We start from the raw sequence: 25,385 nt of genomic DNA on the forward strand, positions 1-25,385 counted from the left end.
AACTGTCCACTTCTGTCCTAAAAAGTCTATGGATACCCAGGACACCCAGGTGGTAAGAAACACAGGCTGTGAATTTTCTATCTTCAAGTTGCAAGGCCACATCTCTAGGTCATGGGATTGCCATCTGGAGCTGAGTAAGCATGGGAATGTGCCCTCACTTCCAGAGCATCCATGGAGTACTTCATTACCCTTCACAGACGCCACAGACAGATACGGTGATCTTCTTGCAGAATAAACTAGCGATTTTAGTCCTAAAGGAAAACAGCTGCAGAACACAGAAGTCCAGGCTACACCCAACCCTTCTGGTCCCCTGTGTCTGTTATGCTAAAGGCCCAGGAATGGGTCCAGATTTTGCAGGCCCTGAGTTGCTTCAATTTTGGAACTTTCTTTAAGCAAAGAAACAAAAATATGAAATCAAAATTAGCTGTGGGAAAAATGTAGAGATGGAGCTTAGATTAGTAGTTGGCAGGGGTTAGGAATAGAGACGTGCAACAGAGATTGTGTTTGTAAAGGGGCAACAGAAGGGATCCTTGCAATGGATGCATAAACCTGCAAATGGGGTAGAATTGCATAGCGCTCAATACACAAAAGCGTGCATATAAAATTGATGAAATCCGAATAAGATCAGTGGTCATTACCAATGATAATTCTGGTTGTGATCTTGTACTGTAGTTTTGTAGGCTGCTACCCTTGGGGTAAAGTGGATGAAAGACACATGAGTTCTCTCTGTATAATATCTCGCAACTACATGTGAATCTACAATTATCTCAGAAAGCTTAATTATTTAAAAAAAAAAAAAAAGGATAAAAGTAGAATCAGATAATCCAAAAACAAGGCGAGGGGGAGTGGTATGGAGCTTTAGCAAGGCTTATGCTAGCAAGATGCTTGAACATGTAAGCTTTGTTGACTTAATGGTAAATCTGTCTCTGGTCAAAAAGGCAGTAGACTGACAGAAGATCAGGAAGTTTAGATCGCTAAGTGAATGTGTACACTTTCCAGGATCATCTGCTTTAACCATGAGGAAGGTCACTTGCTTTAAAATAAACAGAAGATACTTACCCACGTATATAGGTTGACTCCACTCGCTCCAAAACCCCATCTGTCTGCACACAGAACTCACGGTGGCTCTCACTTGAACGGAATACTTAGAAATATCATCAATTATTGAGATGAATGCATTCGTCATCAGTTTTTCTGTCTGAATGGAGAAAAATAGCATTATAAGACTCTCTGGACACAAAATTTAAGAAATGCCAGTTACCAGAAAAGAAGGCCATACATAAGTAATCTGACTCGCTTTTATGTGACCCTTTTAAAATCAACAGGACCCGCATTGCTGAGTTTATTCTAGAATGCTTCAGTAGAGATGTGTCACAGTTATCCTTCAAGGGAAAGTGATCTTGTAATCAAAATGAATAAAAAGTCATTGGTAAGTTCTGGATGATTTACCTGGGTCTGTTTAAGGTTTCCAAATTAAAAGACTGGGGTGGCCTATAGTAGAACGCATAATCCCCCTCATCTTGTCCTTCCATATTCTGTAGCCAAGTTAGTAAACAATATCCGTTGGTTTCCATCTTATTCAGCAGGTATCAGCAAACTACAATGTGGGGGCCGGTATGGCCTGCTGTCTGTTTTTGTAGGGCCTGCAGGCTAAGAATGGTTTATACGTCTCTAAATGATTGAAAAATATCAAAAAGAGTATTTCATGACACACGAAACTGAAATTTCAGTGTCCGCAAATAAAGTTTTACTGGAACACACCCATGCCTATTTATGTATTATCTATGGCTGCTTTTGTTCCACAATGGTAGAGCTGAGTAACTGTTACAGAAACCATATGGCCTGCTAAGCCTAAAATATCTGGCTCTTTACCAAAAAAAAAAAAAAAAACCAAAAAACAAAAAAAACTCCTGATCCTGATGTGCAGGAAGATCTCAAACAACTGGAGCATAGGGAAAAGGAAAGAGCAGAGTCATTGAATCTAGGAAAGGCTGGGTTTGAATCCTATACCCCAAACTACCTGCTGGACAACTTCCTTGACTTCTCTGAGCCTCTGTTTTCTCATCTGTAAAGTAGGCATAACAGCACCTAAGCATGGATTATTGAATTAAATGGAATTGTCCTTGTAATTCCAAGTTTAAAGATGTACTAGGTTGAATCCTATGAAAACTGCCAGTATTCAACCCACTTTTGATGAGCAAAAACAGCAATATTGGTTCAATATAATAATATGTGTTTGGTATTAGTTAATGCTGGTTTGCTACAGACAACTTAGAGTTACATAGTCTGGTGTTGAAACAAGGCTATTGTCTCACAAATGAGACTGTCTCTGATATTCTCTCTCCTGGTCAGTGTTCACACCACTCAGCTAATCCTTTGGGCCCCAAACCAGAGATGTGCCCATGACACCTATATCTTACATTCTTCTGTGTGTGTTTCTCCTTTGTTCACCCTGCCTCACGACCACTGCCTGATTTATCTTGTCGTGTTTCGCTTGGACAATTGCCATAGCCATTAACCCAATGTTCCTGTCTCCACATGGCCCCTCCACCTGCATCCAGATTTCATGCTGCTACCAAAATTATTCTTTGATTTTGCAGATGTGGCCAGAGTTCTGAATGAATAAAACTCTTCAATGGCTTTCAGCACCTATGGCAATGGCTTTAAAAAGAGAAACCACTCCTTCCCCCCCACCCCCCCCCCAAAATTCCAGTCATTCTGGGAGAAGTCACAGTGTGGAATCTAGAGTTACTATTCCAATGTTGGCTTTATGTCCAGGCCAATTCATTTACTGCCATTTGGCTGAAGGAACCATGCTCTTTTAAGCCTTTGAGTTATGCCTTCTGCCTAGACCCCCTGCCACTTAGAGTGTGGTTGGCAGATTGGTGTGGGTCAGGAGCTGTTTATTACTGATCCTCAGTGAGGTAAACACAGGAATAGAGACAACAATTTAGGGGCTTTTGTAGCAATGTGACATTGCCACAGCATTCTAGCCCATGAATGGGCGTGTCTCTGGGCATATTTGATTTCCCTAGCATTTCATTTTTAAGCTATTTTCCAAAAGAAACAATTCAAAATTAAATTAGAAATCTAATTAAAAATTAGGAATTACAAATTAAAAAAAAGAAGGTCTTTTAGCATTGGTATTTTGGGAAGCACTGGCTACAAACTACCCATCCTTCATGATTTCACTCAGTTCTTCTCAGTGGGGGCCCTAACTGGTTGCTTTGCCCACCCCCTCCTTTGGACCCGTATTGGCCCTTCCTCTGAGGTGGTGAGTGTGTCCATTAGACTAGGCCCCTTGATGGCAGAGACAGTATCTTATCTTTTTAACTCCCGCCCAGAAACCAGTGGGTAAATATTTGTTGAATCAGATTGGATGGAATTGAATTTGCTTTGCCTACTGTCACTGAGACATGAGTTGTAATCCCAACTTCCCTACAGCTTTGCCAGCTCGGTGACTTTGGGCAAGTGGCTTAATCTCTCTCTGCCTCACTTTCCTGTGAAATGGGGATGATAATTACTTAATGCAGTTCCTGGGAGGAGGGAATAAATTAGCATAATAAAGGTTGACACATAGTTGATGTTTCATAAATGCTGGTTTTCCTCTCAGTTCTTGTCTCTTGAACTCTTTGTCCATTAGTGCTTATGAGTATATCTCAGTTGTGGTGAGATACATAAAACGGAAAATTTATCATCTTAACTATGTGTACAGCTCGGGAGTGATGAGCACATTCACACTGCTGTGCACCCGCTCTCCGGCACGCTTTCATCCTGCAACACCGAAACTCTACTTGTTAAACAACAGATCCCCCGTGGCCCCTCCTCCCAGTTCCTGGAAACCATCATTCTACTCTCTGTCTCTCTGGGTTTGACTACTCTTGGTATCTCATATAAGTGCAGTCCCACAGTATTTGTCTTTTGGTGGCTGGTTTATTTCACTTAACGTAGTGTCCTCAAGGTTCATCCGGGTCGTAGCGTGTGTCATGATCCCCTTCCTTGTTAAGGCAGAACAACAGAGCCCTGTATGTATACACCACAGTTGGTTTATCCATTCATCATCTATCAGTGGACAGCTGGGTTGTTTCCTCCTTTTGGCTCTTGTGAATAATGGTGCTATGAACAGGGATGTACAAATTTCTCTTTGAGACCCTACTTATAATTCTTTTGGATATAAATCAAGAAGTGGAATTGTTGCATCACACGATGATCTTCTTTTTGATTGTTTGAGAAACCTCCATACTGTTTTCCATAGTGGCTGCAACTTTTCATATTTGCACCAAAAAATAGTGTTACTGTGTTTTTATGTGATCCTTTGTGTTATTTTGAACCAAAAGTATGTCCTTTCAAGACCAAAAGCCAGTAAAGCGTGGTTTATTTTTACAAAACTTGGGTAGACACGTTACCTTTGACCTTGTTAGTTCCAAGCTGTAACCACAGCTGTTACTGAATATAATTTTTACAGTGTTTCTAAGATAATGCTACTATCAAATATTGGAACGATCCGAAGAATTACCTGGAAATAATTTTTCCTTGTGTTGTAAATTTTCACTTCATATTCAAAGCAGTGAATTGGAAAGGCAGAAACTGGTTTTTCCCACTGAATTGAAAGACAGGTTCCTTCAATCTCTGCTGTGACATTCACTGGAGGATTAATGCGATCTAGGTTAGAGAATAAAACGTCAGTGATCTAGGCTGATCAATCCAATCCACTCAAACTTCCCAAGGCATTTCTGAGATACAATCTTCTCAAGGACCTACCTTCAGGTTTTAATTAACTGATCTCCAAATCATAGGACCCCAGTGGCTCACAGATGACTCTCATAGTTATAGTACTGAAGAGATCCTGCCTCTAATCTTAAAGGATTCCTATTCCAAATCACATTGAAGGGTTGAGTCCCTTTCCGCTTCAGCTCATTCCAAGACCCATCACACCATCCCTGTTCCTCAAGCTGGACCAAACTAGGTAAACCTGACCCTAGAGAGAAACCTTGGAGCTTCCACAAAGCACTGCCTCTACTAAGCAGGTGTGTGGCTCTGGGTAAGAATCTCCTCATTCTGAGCTTCAGTTTTGTTTCATTTTGTCTCGTTTCAGTTTTTGGGGGGGCGGGAATGGAGTGGTAAGGTTCAATTTTCTCTGCATAAAAAGAATGGGCCACATTTGTCTAACAATTGTAGAGTTCTTTCTCCTGAGTTATCACCTGATTATCTCATAGCCTTGTGATGTGGGTAGAAATTATTTTTAAGCGAGCGCTCTTGTCTCAGGCTATGTGACTTAGATCTCACAATTAATGAATCATAGGGACGATCTAAGAATGGGATGTATTGGTTCCAGAGCCTCCCGTTCCCTAGGCAGAAAAACTTTAACCAGGAATCTATTTCTTTTAGTAGTATGAGGAATTTATCTCTAATAAATGACAATCATACAGGAAAATGAATCCCTGTGGTCTGTACCAGGTTGTGCCCATTTTCATATTAGTATTGTTTCCCATGTCCTCCTCAGCATTGTTTATTACTTATTGTTAGGAAAGGGACATTTTTAGGTCATCTGAGAAATGTACTGTTGAATAGAATTATATAACCTCTTGTGAGCTGGTTCTTTAAACCAAGTTATATACTTCATTTGATAGAGATATAGATAAATCATGTCCCTTTAAATAACACCTTGTCTATTTATAATTATGTATCATTACCAGGCACTGTTCTAAGCACTGTAGAGTTCTTAACACACTTAGTTCTCACAAAAATTTTGCAGGAAATAATAATTTATCCCCATTTCTTTCTGATGAGAAGACCGAGGTACAGGGCAATGACCAGCTTGTCTACGGTCACTCATCTAGTTGGTGGTGGAGCCAGGACCTAAGCCAAGGCAGCCTGACCCCACAGCCCATGCCAGTAAATACACTACCACTGAAATCTTGAGGGTTAGTAACAAGAATGCTACATGAAAGGCTCCTGATGAATTTCATTAATACAAGCATCTAGGATGAAGGAGACTACAGTATTTCTATTTTGAGAATGGAGCCAATGAAACCTTAAATAATATGCTGACATCTGAGAATCCCTATGCTGAGAGAGACATTTTAGGACCACCTGGAGGAGACAGACCAGCGTGGCAAAGGGTCCTAAGAGGAAAGCATGAGAAATTGGGGGTGGGGAGCTTGGGGAAGAGAAATCTCAGGATGAGAAAGCTTGCTGTATTTTGCTAGCTCTGAGACCATCTTGTGGGGAAAGGGATGAGAATTATTTGGAGGTACCACTCCATCACAGCACCAGAAACTTCATGAAATGAGTCAGAGCTGAAAAATGAAAGGGATACTCCCTTCAGCAGTGGGTTCACATTCCCTGGTTCAGTGATTCTCACATGGTGGAGATTCTGTCCCCCATGGGACATTTAGAAATGTTGGGAGATATTTTGTTGTCACAACTGCAGGGAGGATGTTACTGGTCCAGTAGGAAGAGACCGGGGATGCTGTTAAAAATCCTGCAAGGCACAGGACAGCTCCCACCAGACAGTTATCCATCCAAAATTATCAGTATTGCTGAGGCTGAGAAAGCTTGCCCCTGTGATTGTCAGGCAGGGGACAGATGATCACTTAGGGTTGAAAATTAGTCAAACCACGTGATCTTTATAAGCCCTTCGAAGCTGAGATTCTGCGATTCGGTTAGTCCAACTCTGAGTTAAGTCTACCTTACCGATTGCATGAAGAGCAAACAGCTGATCAAAAGGCTTGATTGGAGCATGCTTGCTTGAGCCATTAGCATGCACTGCGAGTGCCTCACTCCCTCTGCTGCTGATAAAAGTCTTTGGAAACCAGCATGCAGTATTTCTGTTCAGGGTGTCTCTCCTGTACTCCTGGCATTCTTCGGTCCAGGAGCCATACCTAAATCAAAATGCTCATAAGTTTTTAAGGCTATAGGAAAGAATGCATTTACTTAAGTAAAAGTAGGTACTCACCTATAGTATAGAAAATACTGTGTATCCTCAGGGGCATCCTTGCCAGCTAGCCAGGAGCAGTGAAGAGAAACTTGGTATGGCCATAAGGGAGTATGATTATTCACTGTGGTGTTTGTGGTACATGTTAAATTCACAACCGAGGTTCCAGGAGACCCTAGATGGTCAATAAGATGGCCAAAAATAAGAACAAAATGTTGCCATGACAGTCTTTAAATCTCGTACTTCCTCTGAAACTGTAGTGATTGGGAACGTCTTACCATGAAAAAGTAATTGTTATCACACATTGATAGAAACCTATTTGCAAAGGACCAGCTCACTGTGGGATGAAGCTAGGATTATAAAGCCTGAGTTTCTGACAATAAAAAACCTGTCAGGGCACCAGGGTGGCTCCATTGGATAAGTGTCTGACTTCAGCTCAGGTCATGATCTCACAGCATGGGTTCAAACCCTGCTGTTGGGCTCTGTGCTGATAGCTCAGAGCCTGGATCCTGCTTCCGATTCTGTGTCTCCTCTCTCTCTCTCTCTGTCTCTCTCTCTCTTCCCGTTTCCCATTCATACTGTCTCTCTCAAAAATAAATATTAAAAAAAATTTTTTTAAATGTTCTGTCTGGTGTGCCTGGGGGCTCAGCCGGTTAAGCCTCTAACTTTGGCTCAGGTCATGATCTTGCGGTTTGTGAATTCAGACCCCACATTGGGCTCTGCACTGACAGCTCAGAGCCTGGAGTCTGCTTCGGATTCTGTACCTCTCTCTCTGCCCCCCTCCCACTTGTGTTTCTCTCTCTCTTTCTCAAAAATTAATAATAATAATAATAATAACCTTCTGGCTACTTGGGGCTAAGGGGGTGTACATGTGGGATATGCTTGTATGAAAATTTAACTACAATAGATTGTCATTCAGACCTTGGTGCCCAGCAACCTTGGTATTATAATACCACATCTTTCCATAGCTAACTGTGACACTTTAAGCCCTACTTTTCTGGGCCTCAGTTTTTCCACCTGCAAATGAGAGAGTTGGTAGAGGAAGGTCTCCAGGGCCACTTCCATCCGAGAATCATGGGAGTCATTGTGTTGCATCATGCAGATGTCACATGAATAACGCAGATTGCTGCTTGGAAGGAAATGGGTTCTGGCAACACAGCATCATAACAACATTTCTTTGGAGATTCTGTGCCCACTTGCGTGCTGAAGGCCTCTTCAACATGCAAAGATATTAGAGAATCTTGTGATTTTCCACCATACCCATCACGTTACATTCCTTTCTGAAGATGATTTCTGAAGATCTCTGAAGATTGTTTGTCTGGAAAGCCTTGTTTTCATTTCAAACTGCATTGTCACCACATTAACTGGTGCTGTTCAGAGCACACTGTGCTGACCCTGGTCTTGTGGTTGCTCAGAAGAGGGAAGAAGCACTTTGGGCTGAGGGTCGGGAAGGACCTCATCAAAGTGAGAGCCTTTTGACTGAATCTCAAACAACAGAAGGGGTCTCCTCCCCTTAGTTTAAGTCAATTATGTGATCATATTTATCGCTGGCAGCCAGTGTAGTTCAAGGGGGAGAAGAAGACAGGCCCCTTTTGTCTTCAGTGAAGTTAGAGAAAAGGGACATTGGCTACGGTGTATTATTACCATGTGCTGTCAGAGATGTTCGCTTGTATATATCCATATACAACAAACATACATAATTTTGTGTCTATGCCTTGTAGTAAATGTACTGTCCATGCACTAAACGACCAGATGCTCCATGCCCAAAGTACACTTTAGACTCTTCCTGCAATCTGTTTGTCTCTCACCTCTCTTCCCAGGAATTATTTGGTATGAATTCAATTTGATTCAAGGGAGAATTAACTTTTCGTTAGTGTCAATGTGTAGTGGCACGCTCAGAGAATAATTAGAATCGCAGAAATGTAATTCTGAAAACTGCATTACTGGTAGAGTCCTGTTACTTACTGAGACCTGGAAAAGCACTCTAACGTAAGACACACAAAGGTCTGTATCCTGTGTCTACTGTGGATCAGTGTCTGTACTTGGAATCATGGCCATTGTGAACTGGCTGCTATCTGGTCTAGGCCACATGTTATAATGAATAAACGGGAAGATCTTTACAATGCTGCTCTCAGTCACGGGCACAGTTCTGGAGGTGTGTGGCTTTTTCATTCAGGGATGTGACAAGACAGTGGTTGAACGATGACCTATGGGCCAGACTGGCTAAGACAAATTGTTAGGAGGAGCACTCACATACCCTGGGACTTGGTGATCCTTCTCTCTTTACTCTGTGTGTGTGTGTGTGTGTGTGTGTGTGTGTGTGTTTCCAAGGGTTTAATCACAAGTATCACTGATTCTAAGTATTAGAAACCCCAGTTTTCCACAAAAGGACAGTATACAGACAGTGGGAGCTGTCTTCTTTCTTCATGGCAGGTTGTTCAGTCTTGTGGTTTCTATGAACCATCAGCAGCTTGCTTCAATTTGGTATGAAAAGTCATAGCATTCAGAACATACACACACACACATAAACATATATATGTGCTGCTTGTTCTCCTGGCTGTAATCAAGCATGAGACACTGTCCCTGCTCCCAACAGGCTCCTAGTCAGAGGTGGCAGGATATAAATCTATTTGTGAAAGATAATGTCATATGTGCCAAATGAATAACACAGCCCATGAATGGGTTCCGGGGAGAAAGCATTCTTCAGTGTATAGGATGAAAAGTATAAGGGCTTTATAGAGGAGGTACAACTTGATCTGGGCTTAGACATATGGGAAGGATTCAGGAAAATAGACAGAAGTGAATCCAGGAAAGCAAAGCCTCCTGGCAAGAATGAGCTGTCAGGTGGGGGTCAAGGTTAGAAAACTATCTGAGAAAAACAGAGGAATCGTGTAGGGTGTGGTTGGAAAATGTCTCAGAGAGACCTGATGGGCCCTGATTTCCCTGATGACCCTGTGACCTTTGGAGCAGGGCAGTGATAAGTGTAAGCTATGTTTGCAGGGGTGCAGCAGATGGGATTGGCAGGTTATGACAATAAGAAGTGAGCACAGCCTCAGGACGATGAGGAGGAGGAAGGACACTTGGCAGGAACTGCTGACTGACTCCAGAAAAGTCACTTGTCCAACTTTCACCACACCTGCACCGTCAGGAATACAACAGGAGGCCATTAGGAGCCTGCCTTACCAGGTGGGGCTTTAAGTTCAGCAGAAACCCAGCGGCTTGGTGGGAGGGGCTGGCCGTTCCAAGGGACCGTCTGCACACTTGCTGAAAAGCCTTTATGAAGAACGGTTACACGTTTGCTTTCAGTGTTCCTGGTTTCATACTAAAAATAAACCCCACAAGTCATGATACATAAAAGGGAAAGAGCATTCAGAGAGCTATTTTAATCCAATAGGCATTTTCTTCCACTTTTTAAATGGCACATAAATGAAATGCAATTAAGTACTTTGGCTAGAAAAAAAAATTAGGCCCATGGTTTCACAGGTATGTAAATGCTTATCCCCAAAGTCATTGAGTGATGAAAATATGCACAGCTTTTTGCACACCATTTGTACCTCTACAAGTCTGATTTTAAAAAATAAGCGCCTATTTGGGATTCTCTCTCTGCCTCTCTCCTACTTGCACTGTCTGTATCTCCCTCAAAATAAATAAACTTTATAAAAGTACAATAATATAATAATTCCTCAATGATACATGAAGACATTCGTATAAAAACAAAAAACTGTAATTGAGGCACACATTTACTACAATCATCATCTCTAGTGTCCTAGTCTCTTCCCCAGAGGTAACTTTCTAAAAGAAAATTCTCTAGAATTCTGTGTTGACTGAAAAAATAGTTACTACCAATTGCTTCTCTCTTTGTTTGATTTTACTGCGCATCTCCTAGGTATCAGGTGCCTTCACGTATGCCCTGTAGTGGGATACCCCAAAAGTGCATCTCCCAGACCTAGAGTGGTTGCCCGGATTTGAACTGGGCCTCTCTGGTTAGGCACCCGCTGCCTCCCACCTTACTCCAGCGCTCTCTTCTCTTTTTCTCTTTGCCTATTTTAAAGGGAACATAAAACCCATATCAAATTCTTTTATCTTCAAAGTGACTAAACTTTCTTTGCTTACTGAGAGAATCGTGGCAAAGTTAGAATGTTCTGTGCTGCTGTTGAATGCTAACCAACATGCATGGTACCAGATCAGAGTCTTTTCAACAGACACCCTACTCGGTTGGGCACATGCCAGAATACCCTTGAGTCAATTTCCCTCTCTCTCTCTCTCTCTCTCTCTTTTTGTAACTTAGAATTTCATTCAATAGGGAAAATGCAGTCAAAATGAAAATTTGCCTCTAAATAAAGACAGCTGTCAGAACAAATACTTACATCTTCTTCTTGTGGAACATTTATTCTCACATGATAGCCTAGCTCTATATTCACTGGCTCTTGATCAGGATTTGATTCCCAACGCAAAAGAACTTGGGAAAGGCCAGTAACTTTGATAGTGAAGTTGGTAGGTGGGAGAAGTAAAGCTGTTGATGAAAAGGACCAACATGATATTCAATTGTATGGAAGTAGCACTTTTAAATTTTAAAAACATTTTATTGTATAGTATAGGATTTTAGGATTATTAGAATATATAAAACTCAAATAATGTTGGAAAAAGTTGCTTTAAAACTGCTTTTAACTCACTATCTTTCTAATTTTTCCCAAGTGTTTACCTATAACATATACAGGCATTTTACTGAAAAATGAATATCTCAATATTCATTATAACTATAGTTTTCAAACTGAGGGCCATTTATCTATTAATTGGCTGGGGAAATTTATTAGTTTGTGGCTAGAATGTTTTCAATGACATGGAAGAAAATAGAAAATATCAGGGAGCTTGAAATACAATTACTGTTCTGTGAACCTCTTGTTTCCACTACATGAATCTACTTAAATATTTGTATATGCACTGGTTCGTGATGTACAATTAATTTATTTCTCATTATGATTCAAAGTCAAAAAAATGCGTGAGTGAAATTACACATTTATAGAAAAGAGGGCTCTTTTTTCTTTAATGAACCACTCTGTTTTCAAAAGAAAAGCTTTCCTTTAAACTACCAAATCAATGCCTGTTCATTTTAGAAATGTGGGAAAGCACAGGTGAGCAAAAAGAAAAATTGCCTAAAATCCTGCAACTGAGAATAGTGTTAACACGTGATATATTCATTACTTTTTGTCCTTGGTATACATTGATACAACTTGTTAATTCCCCCCTCCCCCCAAAACTAGGATAACATTATACATACTATTAGGAAACAGACTTATTCATTTGCTAAATGGTTAGGATGTTTCCACTGACTTTTAATATTTAAGAGCCTTCTATAACTCCTACTTGATGCTTGCTGCATACAGCCTTGCAGGGTTCTGTCTAGATTAGCTGTCCATTATGTTACATAAAATCAAATGTTTAGTTGCATGAGCCATATTTCAACTGCTCTGTAGTCACTTGTGGTTAGTGGCTACTACATTGGACAATGTATATATAGAATGGTGTCATTATCATAGAACGTCCTCTTAGACAACACTACTTAGGGACCATGTGACAATTTTCTTCTCTTAGACTCTGTCAGTACACCATAACCATAGATCAGTAAGTTTCTGAACCACACACGGTGGAAGGTTTTTATTCTTTGGTTATGAGGACTTGTAACCATCCCCTTGTACAGAAGGCATTCCATGTGTGGTCACCAGCTCCAGCTTTATTCCATAGTGTCCCATAGTGCCTGTACACCTGCACATGGAATACGATTCCTCCTGTAGCATAATATTTGCATTCCAGTCAACTTTGCTTTCTTAAAGTATAGCATGTTTAAAGAGTTTGTATTCTGATATGAATAAATATTCTCCTTTTAAAAAATCCACACAGAATTTCCTAATTGAGGATTATTTGGGAGAAAATAATGTCATCATTTTTGTGATGTATTTTTTTTTTAAAGAAACGCTACTGAACTTAATAGATGTTACCTACATTTTTTATCAGAAAGTGAGTCTGCTCTCAGTATCACTGTAGCCCCCAAGAGAATCAGTAATGCAGGTGCCATGATAATCACATCCTGTAGGAAACAGAAGGATGAAGATCCAAATCACCACCTGTTACCATTTTTAAGAAAAACTGGCAGCTACCTTTTAACATAAAATGTAGTCATTTGCCCATTTGACAAACAGTACTGAACAATCTGTTATGTGCTAGAAATACAAATATGAATGAACAAATCTTGAGTTTTATCCTTAAAATGTAGATGCATAGTTGGAGGGGCAGAAGGAAATGTAAGTGATTAATTGTAGTCCAGTTAAACATTGTTGCAATAAAGGTGTGAATGGAGCACAACAGGGGCACATAGACTTCTGAATTGACTCCTGAAGAAATATCTAGAGTGACAGAGAGGGCAAAGCCAGAAGAGCAGATATTACGTGGGAGAGGTATTGAGCGAAAGACCACAGCAGATCTTTGAATAGTAAAAACTCCTGGGCACAGTTAATCAGACTGAAAACAAATACAATAACAATTTTCAATAATGAGTATTTAAATATGGGCCCAGAAGCTTAAGTCTAAAAGAATCCCAATGTGGGAAAGAAAAAAACTTTGTATCACAAACCTGCAATAAACTTCTGGTACTTTGAACTGTGGAGAGGCTGAGTTTTCTGATGAATCTACGTGGGGGCAGGGCATAAAAGGAATGAGAAAAATACTTACAGGTCTGAGGAAAAATAAAAACCCCATTTCCACCTACTTGAAATAACTGGACAATGAAAATGAGAGTAGAAATGTTCTAATAACTCAGTGCAGCAGTCTGGAAAGAGTGGGTATCATGTCAGCATCTTGTTTTACAAGTCGTCAAAGAAGAGATTTGACCCCTTATTGGGATTTATAGGTTAGAAATCTTGAGTGTTTCCTCTGAAAACATGGAAAGGCATTTTTCATATAAACTGGATTTCAAGGCATAATATCCACAGCTTTCCCCTGTTGTGCACCACCCTTACTTTGGCAAAGCACTTCTTCCTATTCTCTCATGAACCCCTTTGATTCAGTGGGTGGCCCACAAGGCTATGAGCCAATTTACAGTGAAGAAAAGGAATCCGAAAGGTTAACTAATTTGCCAGTGATCAAACAGCTAATAAGTGATGGAATTTAGACCCAATCTTGGGTTTTCTAACACCAAAGCCTATGTTCTGCACTAATTTAAATGACTTCTAGTTTTCAGTTTAAAAATTTACTTAAAAAGGGACTCAATCAGAAGAGCATGACTCTTGATCTTGGGGTTGTGACTTTGAGCCTTCCACTGGGTATAGCAATTACTTAAAAATAAAATCTTAAAATATTTATTTAAATGGGTTGGTATTTTGCAAATACAATGCTGGTAGAACCACAGAATACAGTCTTTGTCTAAGTAGCAAAACAACCCCCAAACCAAAAACAAAACAAAACAAAACAAAACAAAACAAAACACTATTTTTTTTAGCTTACTATTTAACCAACTTACTACTTAACTTACTACTATCAGTCTTAACTTGGTAATGAAATTAGTAAAATATCACAGTATAAAAGATAGAGACAGTATACAAATCCTTCAATTTCTTTTTCAAATAAAAAATACTTGTGATAATAATAACTTCTTTTACTCTGATTCCATACTGGGTAGAAAACGAATTTTTAAAATGGCAATGACCATAAAAGCAGGTATTTTAATACTTTAAAATTTTTTAACAACTAAGAATGTTAATGAGTTAAAGGGAAGCATTAGTAATTTACTGAACCTGAGAAGCAAAGATGCAAAAATAAAACCAAAAAAAAAAAAAAAACCCTTTAACAAACAACACTGTTTGCTCTGCAACTTGAGAAGGTCATGTCTTTGAAATGTCAGCACTTCCTGAAATGATATCGTATATGCTCTAACTTTGCACTAATTGTCATTAATAGGAATTCCAGGTCAGAAAAAAAATGCAAAATTGATATTCCCTAGTGACTTTTACTGACGGGCAAAGTAAGTAGTAGGTTGTAACCAAACACCTATATTTGCCCTTTGCAGTTAAATAATTGACATGATGAAACTGTTGATTATCTAAGTGGGGCAGATAATTGAATATTTTACATGACCAAGCACCTTCTCTTCGGATTTGTTGTGTACTGATTGTATAGCTGCTGAAAACAGAATTACTTTTCATATTTGATCACTCACAAATTTTTCAGTGGTTAACTTTTTTGCTATAAAACAGCCATACACTTATTTCCACATCTCATTGTGATATTTTCTGTTCAGTAAGGTGATGCTTTTGAAGGGAAATCACTTGTCATATAAACACAAGATACTCCAGTAGAAGTCTAAATATTAGTGAGAATGACAATTTTTTGTCAGCTAGACAAATTCCCCTGAAGACTGGATATTACTGGAGCTTCAGCAATTGATGTATATTTTCCACAATCCTGTGCGTTGTCTTCTGTTCCCTGAAAGCTCTTCCAGATTCTGTCCATGGCCCCTGAGTATTTCTAGTCCCATGCATAGCAATTACCCTTTGTGGAAAAACAACCCACATCTCTCTGGGCCATGTCTCTAATACAAAGATACATTGTTCGGTAGATGTCAACTGGGCAACATATCATTGTACAAGAATAGAGTACATCTTATCTTAAAAAATACATCAAAATGACAATATGATCAGTTACTTCTCATGGCTGCCAATTAAAATCTACAAGAATACGATCAAATTGTTAAAATAAGATTCAGACTAAGCAGAATGAAGCAAACATGGATTGCCTACCTACAATCCTCATAAATACAAGCTCAGCCTTGTAGACATATCATAGGCTACTCGTTCATGTGACATTTCATCGAGTCAATGTAAAATTCCTCGAGTGCTCTCTAAGAATCTGGCTTCTGGTAAGTGTTAGATTCTTTGAAATTTGGAAGAAAACATGAGTACAACCTGTCACACTACAGATGTTTCCAGAGAGTTGGGTCAAGTTTTGGCAATTGGCAATGGATTTCCCCAGTGTTCCTAAGAATTGGTCAAATTCTACTGAAGTTCAGACTTAAACACACTTTCCCCTCTTTTTTCCTTTTCAACTTATTATTGTTATTTTTTTTTTTTTTTTTTTTTTGCCTGGGACGTTTGTCTTTAACCAAAGTTGTATATGCAACCCTGTTTTTAGAGCGTTTTTGAGTCATTTGTGGTGACATTTAATTCCAGACTCATGCTCAGTGTACAGAAATTGAAGAGTAACTGAGAGGATTCATGCTCTGTTAGGCTCTTAAAAGTAGAGAGTTGACTTTGTACTTCCTCTTTTTTTTTTTTTTTTCCTGTACAATGTAATCAGCAATAAAACTCATTGAGGGAGGAAGAATAAATAAATAAACCAAGGTGTAACATGCAAATGGCACCTTTAGCCCTTAGGTATATTGCATTACCCACCCCACCCCCCAATGAAAAACTGTGCAGGCTTCCTAAAAATATAATGAGTTATAAGGATCCCATATAATGCATGAAATTTTTTTTTTTTTTTTGGATTTGGGTGAATTGTCTGAAGTAGTCATAAAATGTAACTCATGGGTTCAAATTGTTGCCCTATCTTTTGCCATAAACGATCTTTTGCCAAGGTAGAAATGGTGCTGCCAAAATGAGCAGACAGAAAAATAAGGAAGGAGGACTTTGCTGCTAATCTCCCAACGGTGGTTAAATGTCTGCCATCTAATCGCACGTGGTGTGATGTGTCATCCCGCATCCAGGATCCCCCCTCCCTGGGCTTACCTGCCTCTGGGGATCCTCTTGTTTCCAATGAGTGTGCTCAAGAGCAGAATTCCGGGACTAGGTCCATCCTATCCGTGCATGCAGCTGCAGCCCGAGCACCTAGCACAGTGTCAGGCACAGGGCAGATGCCGAATGTGTCTGGCCCTGTATATAAAAGAGGCAAATTAATACAGTAGCCTCACCAGGTCAAGCTCTGTAGGGTAAAACCTAGCATGCGGACAAAATAGACCACAGCAAGGCGGGCTGGGCACATGTAGCAAGGATGGTCCATTTGCGGGAGGTGTGATATGTCTGGTACCTTGCCTAAAATTTCCCTAAGCAGCATTTCAAGTACCGAAAACAAATGAGGTGATTTGATGTTCAAATCTTTATTATGTTTTGAAATGCAAGCTTTTAACCAATAGCTACATACATTTATATATTTTTTCAATACAAAGGAGGACATAACCTTTAGTACAAAATAAAAATTGTACCAGGTAATGAAATTTTTGGCATGATAATTCATTAAACTGGGTATCAAACACATTAATCAGTAATAGCTTTGAAAGCAGTCACTGTCATATGTTTATAAATGTTAGGCTCATAGGGTACTGAAGGATTTTGATTTTTCTCTCTCTGTTTATTAAATTTTTCCTTCAATCCATTTCTTCTGTGTGTGTGTGTTTGTGTGTGTGTATGTATATACATATATAGTAAGTTTGTAACTTTGAGTAAATAGTTCACAAAACCGAGTGAGGCATTTCAGCTCTTTGGATTTCAGCTATTTCATTTTTTTGGACATTTTATATCAAGTCAAACAATCTTCAAAATCCCAGAACCCCCAGGAGAAACAAAAGGCTGGATGCCTTCAGTTAGATGCAATGTGATCTCCTTTTTGCAGCTGTTTCTTAATTTGTAGCTTTCTTAATTAACTCTGAAACATCCTCACCAAGATATTTAATTAAATCCTATACCCTGTTCTCCAAACTCATGTATTTTCTGAGAAATCTTGGCAGAGTATATATTTTCATTTTAATCCCTACAGTGTTTGCGGCAGTGGCAAAGCAACCCCCTGTAATAAGTATCAACAAAACCGTAGGTGTTTTGTTAGTATGACTCACCTTGCCATGGATTTGCCCTCCCCAGCTACTTGGCCAATATACAAGAATAGAACGCTGTACTCAGAATCAATATGACCTGCCTGATAGACATTGTATATAGCACCATTATTGGTTCTGTCTCTGCTAATAATAGTTATGAGGGGTTTTGTTTCCCCTTTTTATTTAAAAATTTGCCATATATTTATAAATTATTATTTCTCACTTTTCTTATCCCCCTCCCCCCACCCCCACGTAATGAAATTGTTAGCAGGTAGAGCACAGGGTCATCTTGGAGGGGAAAAAAAGGCATTTACTCACTTTGCGATGAATCAACCTTGGATCCCCACTTGCTGAGAAGTGCGGTGGCCATGCCATCAGACGCAGCTGCAGGGGCATTGAAAATGAATCTTATCTCTAGCTGCACTTTTTGACTTAGAGGAGGTTCTTCTTTATTGTTTCATCATCAACAGCTGTAATGGTTACAAACTCACAGGCAGTTGGCTTCACAAAGGGAGGGAGACAAGGCTCCTCTCAGTATAGATCCACGAGCATTTGTAAGAGCAATGAGGGGCCAGCCCTAAAGGAAACTCCCAAGTGAATGAAATGAAAGAACCTCTCTTGTGCAGATAGCCACTATCTGATAACGGTCTCGTCTGCGTTTTCCTTCTCCTTCCAGATGTTTGGCTCTGCTCAGGAGCTGAAATGAACATTTATTCCTAGGTGGCAAGGTAACCAGGTTTTCGGCGGGTACTCTCAAGCATTGCGTTCCTAGGATCTTTATGTGTTTCATTCAGCGAAGGTATGTATTGTGCCCTGGTCACCTACACAAGTCCAGGCACAGAATATGACAAAAAGAATGGCGCCCCAGGAACAGGTCTCGCGTCGTGCTGAGCATTAGCCCTTCCCTGCATTGCTAGCAGGTCCTGTGCCCGCAAGTACATGTGTGTGCGGGGGAGGGGGGTCGGGGGAGGGGGGTCAGGGAGCGTTTCTGGGTGTCATAAACTGTTGGCAGCTGGAGCCTGGCTTGTACAAATGACAACTATGGCAGCGTGGGCCTGCGGCAAGGCCCAGGGCCTTCTCCCTCCTGTCTTCCCCCAGTTCCCAGCAGGGCACCTCACTGTCCTCAGTATGCTTTAAGTAAACTCAGTTACTTTTTCCTTTTCTTTGTTCCATTTCTGTCCAGGAATTTTGAGGTGACTGACTAGCGACACTAATTTAAACAAAACAAAACAAAACTGTGGCCCAGGGTGTGATAAGAAAAGCACTTATTGTGTTTAGCATCTGAACCAGATACTAGTCGTTGCCTTTGTAAGGGGACCTCCAGTCTTAGCCCAAGGAGCTGAGTGATGATGGCCCATGAAAAGCCAATGCAGGGAGAGTGGGAAATAATTTGGCGATTGCCAGGTGAGATCAATTCTGTGTGCAGGGTGGGGAACCACAGGTTCCCTGAAGGAGCCTTCCCAGGAGGCTCAGTGTTTGTGATGAGTAAGGACGGTGAGTGGGGTTCTTAAGGTGCCCGTTGTAGCAGTTGCCAAAATGAAACTGGACCAATCATTATTGGATGACCTAAAAATGTGATTTCCTCTGGGGAAAAGGAAAGTGGCAGAAGGAACAGAGCGAGATCCATTTATTTGCTAAGAATTCCCCAGAAAAGTTGAGGTGGAGTATCAGCCTCTGACCTCCTCTTTAATGTCCCACACATCTAATTTTAGGTGTAGCATACTTGTCACTATAGAAGCCCTAAGAATAGTTATTAATAATTGTGAGGGCCATGGTTTCTGGCCTCCAAGTCTGCTTTCACGTTCTGTTTCTTACATTCATTTACTCAAGAAGTATTTACTGAATGCTGCGGCTGCAGGAAGTTTTACCTCAATACCCAGGATTCGTTGTCTCGCAGCTTTGCAGAATGAATAGGTGGACACAGAATAAAATGAGCAGCAGAAAGGGTGCCCGGGTGGCTCCCTCGGTTGAGCGTCTGGCTTCGGCTCAGGTCATGACCTCGTGGTTTGTGGGTTCGAGCCCTGTGTCAGGCTCTGTGCTGGCAACTCATAGTCTGGAACCGGCTTCAGATTCTGTGTCTCCCCCTGCCCCCTCTCTGCCCCTCACCTACTAGTGCTCTGTCTCTCTGTCTTTCAAAAATGAATAAATGTTAAAAAATAAAATAAAAAAAATGAGCAGCAGGCAAAAGTTTATTATAGTATAAGATCAGAAAGGAAGAATAGTATTAAAGAAAGCTCTCTTTACAGAGAGGGGGCATTTGAAAATGAATGTCTGACTATAGGCAGGGGACTTTGTTGTATAGGGTTTGGGTAGGCCCCCTTCCTTCCCGCCTTGTTCCTTCTCAGGCTCTACCCTTATTGGCTAGGTAACTCCAAATGCCTAGTCAATCCTTTTTAATTGGCTCATTTCCATTGTATGAAGGGTGGTCTATGGCCATGCTGTTACTTGTGGGTCATATGTCTTATGGTCTACTTATTTTTAGTCAGGTTTTTTGTTAAATTCCTGAGGGAAGTCTGAGGGGGAGTGGGTGGTATCTTGTTACATTCTTAAGAGGAACCTTATGACTGAGGGAGTTTGCTTCAGATCAGATGTTCCCAGAAGAAATGTTGTAAAATATGTGTTTTTCCCCACCTGGAGACATTTAAGCCCTAGCCTCTCCCTTTCTGCCTATTGTTCCCTATCATACCGCTATGCACAGTTCCAGGAACTGTTAAGGATATAAAGAAAATTAGACCTGGCTACTACCCTGGATACCATCTTCTTGGATATATGATCCTTTATCAACTCTACCAATAATAATTTTTAAAATGCGTTCACATTTTGTCTCCATGTCCTATTTCTACTTTAGCCTGAAGGAAAGTGAGGGCTTTGTATAGTTTACTTTTTGTGGCAACAATTTTCTTCCTTAGAATAAAGTGGAAATGTCCAAAAATGATATGATGGAACATGCGTGAAGAATCCCCCAAATTGTTTTTGTTGTTTTTTTTTTAAGTGAAATCCAATCTATCTGTATTCTTTTATTCTTTTATTTTTTTAATATTTATTTATTTTTGAGTGAGAGACACAGCGTGAGCAGGGGAGGAGCAGAGAGAGAGGGAGACAAAGAATCTGAAGCAGGCTCTAGTTTCTGAGGTGTTAGCACAGAGCCCAATGCAGGGCTCGAACTCATGAACCATGACCTGAGCCCAAGTCGGAAGCCCAACCGACTGAGCCACCCACGCACCTGTGTCTGTATTCTTTTAGAAGAGAAATAATCTGGGTTTAGCCAAATAGTATAGGTGAAAATATGAATAGGATAACAGGAGCTCAGGATTCAGTGGCTCCACCTGGGACCCCTGTTACTGAAGCCTACTGAGGGTATGTATTGCTAGGAATCCATTCCATGGAAATGAGGTGAATTGTAGACCAAGATGTATCTGAGAGAAAAAGAGTGAAATTCATTGTAGCTTTACTTGTAAAAAGTAATACAGAGATGATAGAGAGATAGCTTTCAAAGGTTGAAAGATGTAGATAATAAGTGTTTATCAATAACTCATAACAGAGGGTACTATGGAAAAAGGTTAAAAACAAGAGGAGAGCAAGTGTACACAGATAGACGCATTTTTTTATGATCTCATGTTTTGATCAACAGACCAAACTGATAGGAGTGGTTATCTCTAAGCGGTAGGTTATTAGTTAGCTATTGCTACAGAACATCCACCCACAAACACCACAGCAGTAAACATTGATAAGCATTTGTTTCTTGCCCAAGTGTCTGACTTTTGACTAGAGCCTGGCTAAATTTGGCTGGCCTCCAGATCGTAGAGTGGGGTCATGTGCGTTCGAAGCATCTGTCCTTCACTTGGAACCAGTGGCTACCTAAGGCAGAATCCTTTTTACAGGTGATAATGAAAGTACAAGAGAGCACGACCAACTGCACAAGGCTGTTTCAAATATCTGCTAATGTCATATTCACTGACATCACAAGAGTCAGAACAGAATACATGGCCACACCCAGGGTCAAATGGACTCAGCCCGCAGTATAGTCCAATCACATGATAAGGCCGTAATAAGGGTGTGGATGTATACAACTGCTAGCCAGCAGTGAAGAATGGGAACCAATGATGGGGTGCCTGGGTGACTCAGTTGGTTAAGCTGCCAACTCTTGATCAGGTCATGAATTAATGGTTCATGAGATTGAGCCCCACATCAGACTCTGTGCCAACAGTGGGGAGTCTGCTTGGGATTTTCTGTCTCTGTCTCTGTCTCTCTGCCCTGCGCCTGCCTGGTGCTCTCCCTTTCTCAAAATAAATAAGTAAAATTTATTAAAAAAAAAAAAAGAATTGGAACTAATGGTGTATCTACTGCAGTGGGATGAAGATATTCTTTAATTTCTTCTTATGCTCCTATATACACAAATATTTTATTCTGTATAAACGGAGGAGAATAAAGCATTAGAGACATGCAGATCAATGGAGTAAAACTGAGAGTCCAAAAATAAGCTCTCACATTTATGATTGATTGATTCTTGATGAGGATGCCAAAATAATTCAATGGAGAAAGGAACAGTTTTTTGATAAATGGTGTGTAAATATGCAAAAGAATGGTGTTCAAGCCCTACCTCATACTATTTGCAAAAATTAACTCCAAAGAAATCAAACACTTAAAAGTGAGAACTAAAACTATGAAATTCTTAGAAGAAAATTTAGGCATAAATCTTAATAACCTCACATTAGGCAGTGGTTCCTTAAACATGACCCAAAATCATAAGCAATGAAAGGTAGATACATTGGACTTCAGCAAAATTAAAAGTTTTTATCCTGCAAAGGACACTAAATGAAAAGACAACCCACTGAATGGAGGAAAATATTTACAAATTACATATCTGGTAAGGGACTTGTAACCAGAAAAAATACAAGGAAATCTTCTAACTCAACAATGAAAAGACAAATACCCCAATAAGACTATGGACAAAGGATTTGAGTGGATATGTCTGCAAAGCAAATGTACCAATAACCAGCATATACATGAAAAGCTGCTCAACATCATCCATCGGAAAAATGTAAACCAAAACCATAAGGAGGTACCTCTTCGCATCCACCAGGATGGTTAAAATAAAAAGGACAAATAATAGTGTTGTTGAGGATGTAGAGAAATCAGAACCCTCATAGACTATTGGTGGGAATGTAAAATGGTACATACACATTGGAAAAGTCAGTTCCTCATACGGTTGAACAGTTACTATATTACTCAACAATTCCACTTGTAGGTAAATACCTGAAAGAATTGAAAACTGAGATTCCAAGTTCTCAAAAATTTGTGTGTGAATATTCACAGAAGTGTTATTCATAATGGCCAATAAGTGGAAATAACACAAATGTCTGTCAACCAGTGATGAAGAATATGTGGTATATCCATCCAATGGAATGTTATTTAAGCAATAAAAACAAAGTACTGATAGATGCTGGAACATGGCTGATCCTCGAAAACCGGAAACTAAGTGAAAGAAGCCACTTCACAAAAGACCAAATGTTATATGATTCCAATTATATGAAATGTCTAGAATAGGCAAATATATAGACATAGAAAGTAGATTAGTGATCACCTAGGCTGGTAGGGGGAATGTGTACCAATAGGAAGTGAATGCCAATGGCCGTGGGGTTTCTTAGGGGGTAAGGAAAATGTCCATAATTGATTATGGTGATGATTGCCAACTCTTTGAATAAGCTACAAACCATTGAATTATATACTTTATATAGGTGAAGTTTACGCTCTGTGAATACATCTCAATAAAAGTGTTAAAAAAAAAGAAGACGCCCTAATGAGATGTAACTAGAATCCTAGATAGGTATTAGAAGAATTCCAGCATAAAATCAATCTGTAGATTTGCCATGGAAAGCTAAAATTCACGGCATGTCTTTAGTGAGTAAAGACTCTCAGTAGCTGAAGCATCATGAAGTGTTAGTAACCTGTTCTTCTTTTTTTAAAACTATTTTTATTGCTTTTTCACTTACACTGAGATATAATTGACATAAAATGTTGTATAAGTTGGTGTACAACATAACGATTTGTTGTGAGTACCTATTGCAAAGTAATTTTGCAGGGACCCATTCTTTGCTTGCAAAGCCAGATACAGGAAATCAACCAAAATGTGAAACAAATGAACCATACAATTAAGCTTACTTTATGGATGTAAATTACTATTCACTTTCAGTCAGAAGATAACCTACTTCATGCCTGGGGCTGTGGATTGCTTTATACATTTTATCATATCACAGCCCTATAAACCTATTCTACAGATGAATCAACTCGGAGAACTTAGCACAGCTCCATTGTGATGCTCCCTACAGTTACACTGCCCACAATGGCAACACTTCAGTTGTTTAATTGTCATAATTATTTTAAAAGAAACAATATAACAAATACTCAGTAAGGACTAAATATCTTACTTGGTTGAGGTGCAAAGAAGAGATTCCTCTTGAGAAATTTCCAGTTATTTTAGGTTAAGTCTGAATACGATTTCCTATGGGAAGACTTCTCTGACTCGACTCTCTTTCCCTCAAGTGTTCATTCAACAGCTAAGTCTATTTTATTTCTATACTATACTGAATATTATGTTTATATCTCTGTCTCCAACACTGGACGTGAAGACAGGCCTTAACTTGATCATGCTTGGTTTTGTCAGAATCCATCAGAATATCCAGTTTTAAGGAAAGAAGAGGCAGTTTGTGTTGTTACAATAGGGAATTCTGTGTGATTCTACATTTGAAGGTAGAAATGCAACGAGAACATCACAAGGAAGCTGGTTTTAGACTCTTCTTGGTTCTGATCTGAGGCTGCTGATAAGTCAGAATTTTGAAGGTGATTATTCACAGTCTTTACCCTTGGGCCTCTGTTCTTTTAACTATTATTGAAGTCCCATCTTTTAAAATTAATGACCCAGTATGAAATTTCAGAACAGCTAAAATTGATTTGTCTATTTACTTACCTCTTTTAAATGTAAAATAAAATTGCATTTGTGTGTTAAATCCCCCAGCACCAATGAAAATGGCGATTCTACATTTTCTGAGAAATCTCTTTATTTGTCCTCTGGGAGATCTTAAACTTTAGTTGGCTTCTATTAAACTTTTATGAGAACAAAACGAGTGGATGACTTTTCCTTCAAAGAGGCAGTTTCTATTGTTTCAAAGAAACAACACATTGTTAAAACAGAACATGTCTTTTAAACAAATTACTCAGTGTTGCTTCCCAAAAAAAGAGGGTGGGGGTGGGGGAGGAGTTTGAGGAGATAACCAGCATCATTCCCAAATTGCATAATCTTAAAATTAGGTCAAAATTTTGTTATTTATTTATTTATTTATTTATTTATTTATATACAAGTTAGTTAGCATATAGTGCAATAATGATTTCAGGAATAGAATCCAGTGGGGTTTTTATCTGACTTGTCTGAATATTGCCTCAAATATCTTCCTCAGGGGGCCTAAAATGCTATTATAAATTATTATCTTTATGTGAAGCATTATTCTCCTTTCACTGTTCTGTTTCAAAATGTAGATACTCCTTGGAGCAGCGATGTATTAAGGACACTGACACCATAGGTCCTGGAGTTGGGCG

At 39.6% G+C, this 25,385-nt stretch overlaps 2 protein-coding genes across 3 annotated transcripts in view; one reads left to right on the forward strand and one right to left on the reverse strand.

The window, feature by feature from the left end:
- IL5RA (interleukin 5 receptor subunit alpha) overlaps nucleotides 1–18,197 on the reverse strand; it is a 35,404-nt gene extending 17,207 nt beyond the window's left edge. Inside the window, exons 1-10 of one of the 2 annotated variants that reach the window (XM_015535059.2) lie at nucleotides 18,111–18,197; nucleotides 16,714–16,857; nucleotides 13,566–13,620; nucleotides 12,938–13,022; nucleotides 11,305–11,450; nucleotides 10,121–10,259; nucleotides 6,959–7,112; nucleotides 6,697–6,884; nucleotides 4,517–4,662; nucleotides 1,060–1,198 (exon numbers count right to left, since the gene is read on the reverse strand). In XM_015535059.2, the coding sequence (XP_015390545.1) occupies nucleotides 1,060–1,198; nucleotides 4,517–4,662; nucleotides 6,697–6,884; nucleotides 6,959–7,112; nucleotides 10,121–10,259; nucleotides 11,305–11,450; nucleotides 12,938–13,010 (985 nt within the window). In that variant the 5' untranslated portion in view covers nucleotides 13,011–13,022; nucleotides 13,566–13,620; nucleotides 16,714–16,857; nucleotides 18,111–18,197. The remainder of the gene's footprint in view (nucleotides 1–1,059; nucleotides 1,199–4,516; nucleotides 4,663–6,696; nucleotides 6,885–6,958; nucleotides 7,113–10,120; nucleotides 10,260–11,304; nucleotides 11,451–12,937; nucleotides 13,023–13,565; nucleotides 13,621–16,713; nucleotides 16,858–18,110) is intronic. The other variant, XM_015535060.2, reaches the window with a different exon arrangement.
- Nucleotides 18,198–18,465: 268 nt separating this feature from the next.
- Nucleotides 18,466–25,385, forward strand: part of TRNT1 (tRNA nucleotidyl transferase 1) — a 32,225-nt gene continuing 25,305 nt past the window's right edge. The window contains exon 1 of the mRNA XM_007076620.3: nucleotides 18,466–18,591. The gene's annotated coding sequence lies outside the window, so the exon portion shown is untranslated. The remainder of the gene's footprint in view (nucleotides 18,592–25,385) is intronic.

Source organism: Panthera tigris, chromosome A2 (genome assembly GCF_018350195.1).
Source record: "Panthera tigris isolate Pti1 chromosome A2, P.tigris_Pti1_mat1.1, whole genome shotgun sequence".
NCBI classification, from domain to species: domain Eukaryota; kingdom Metazoa; phylum Chordata; class Mammalia; order Carnivora; family Felidae; genus Panthera; species Panthera tigris.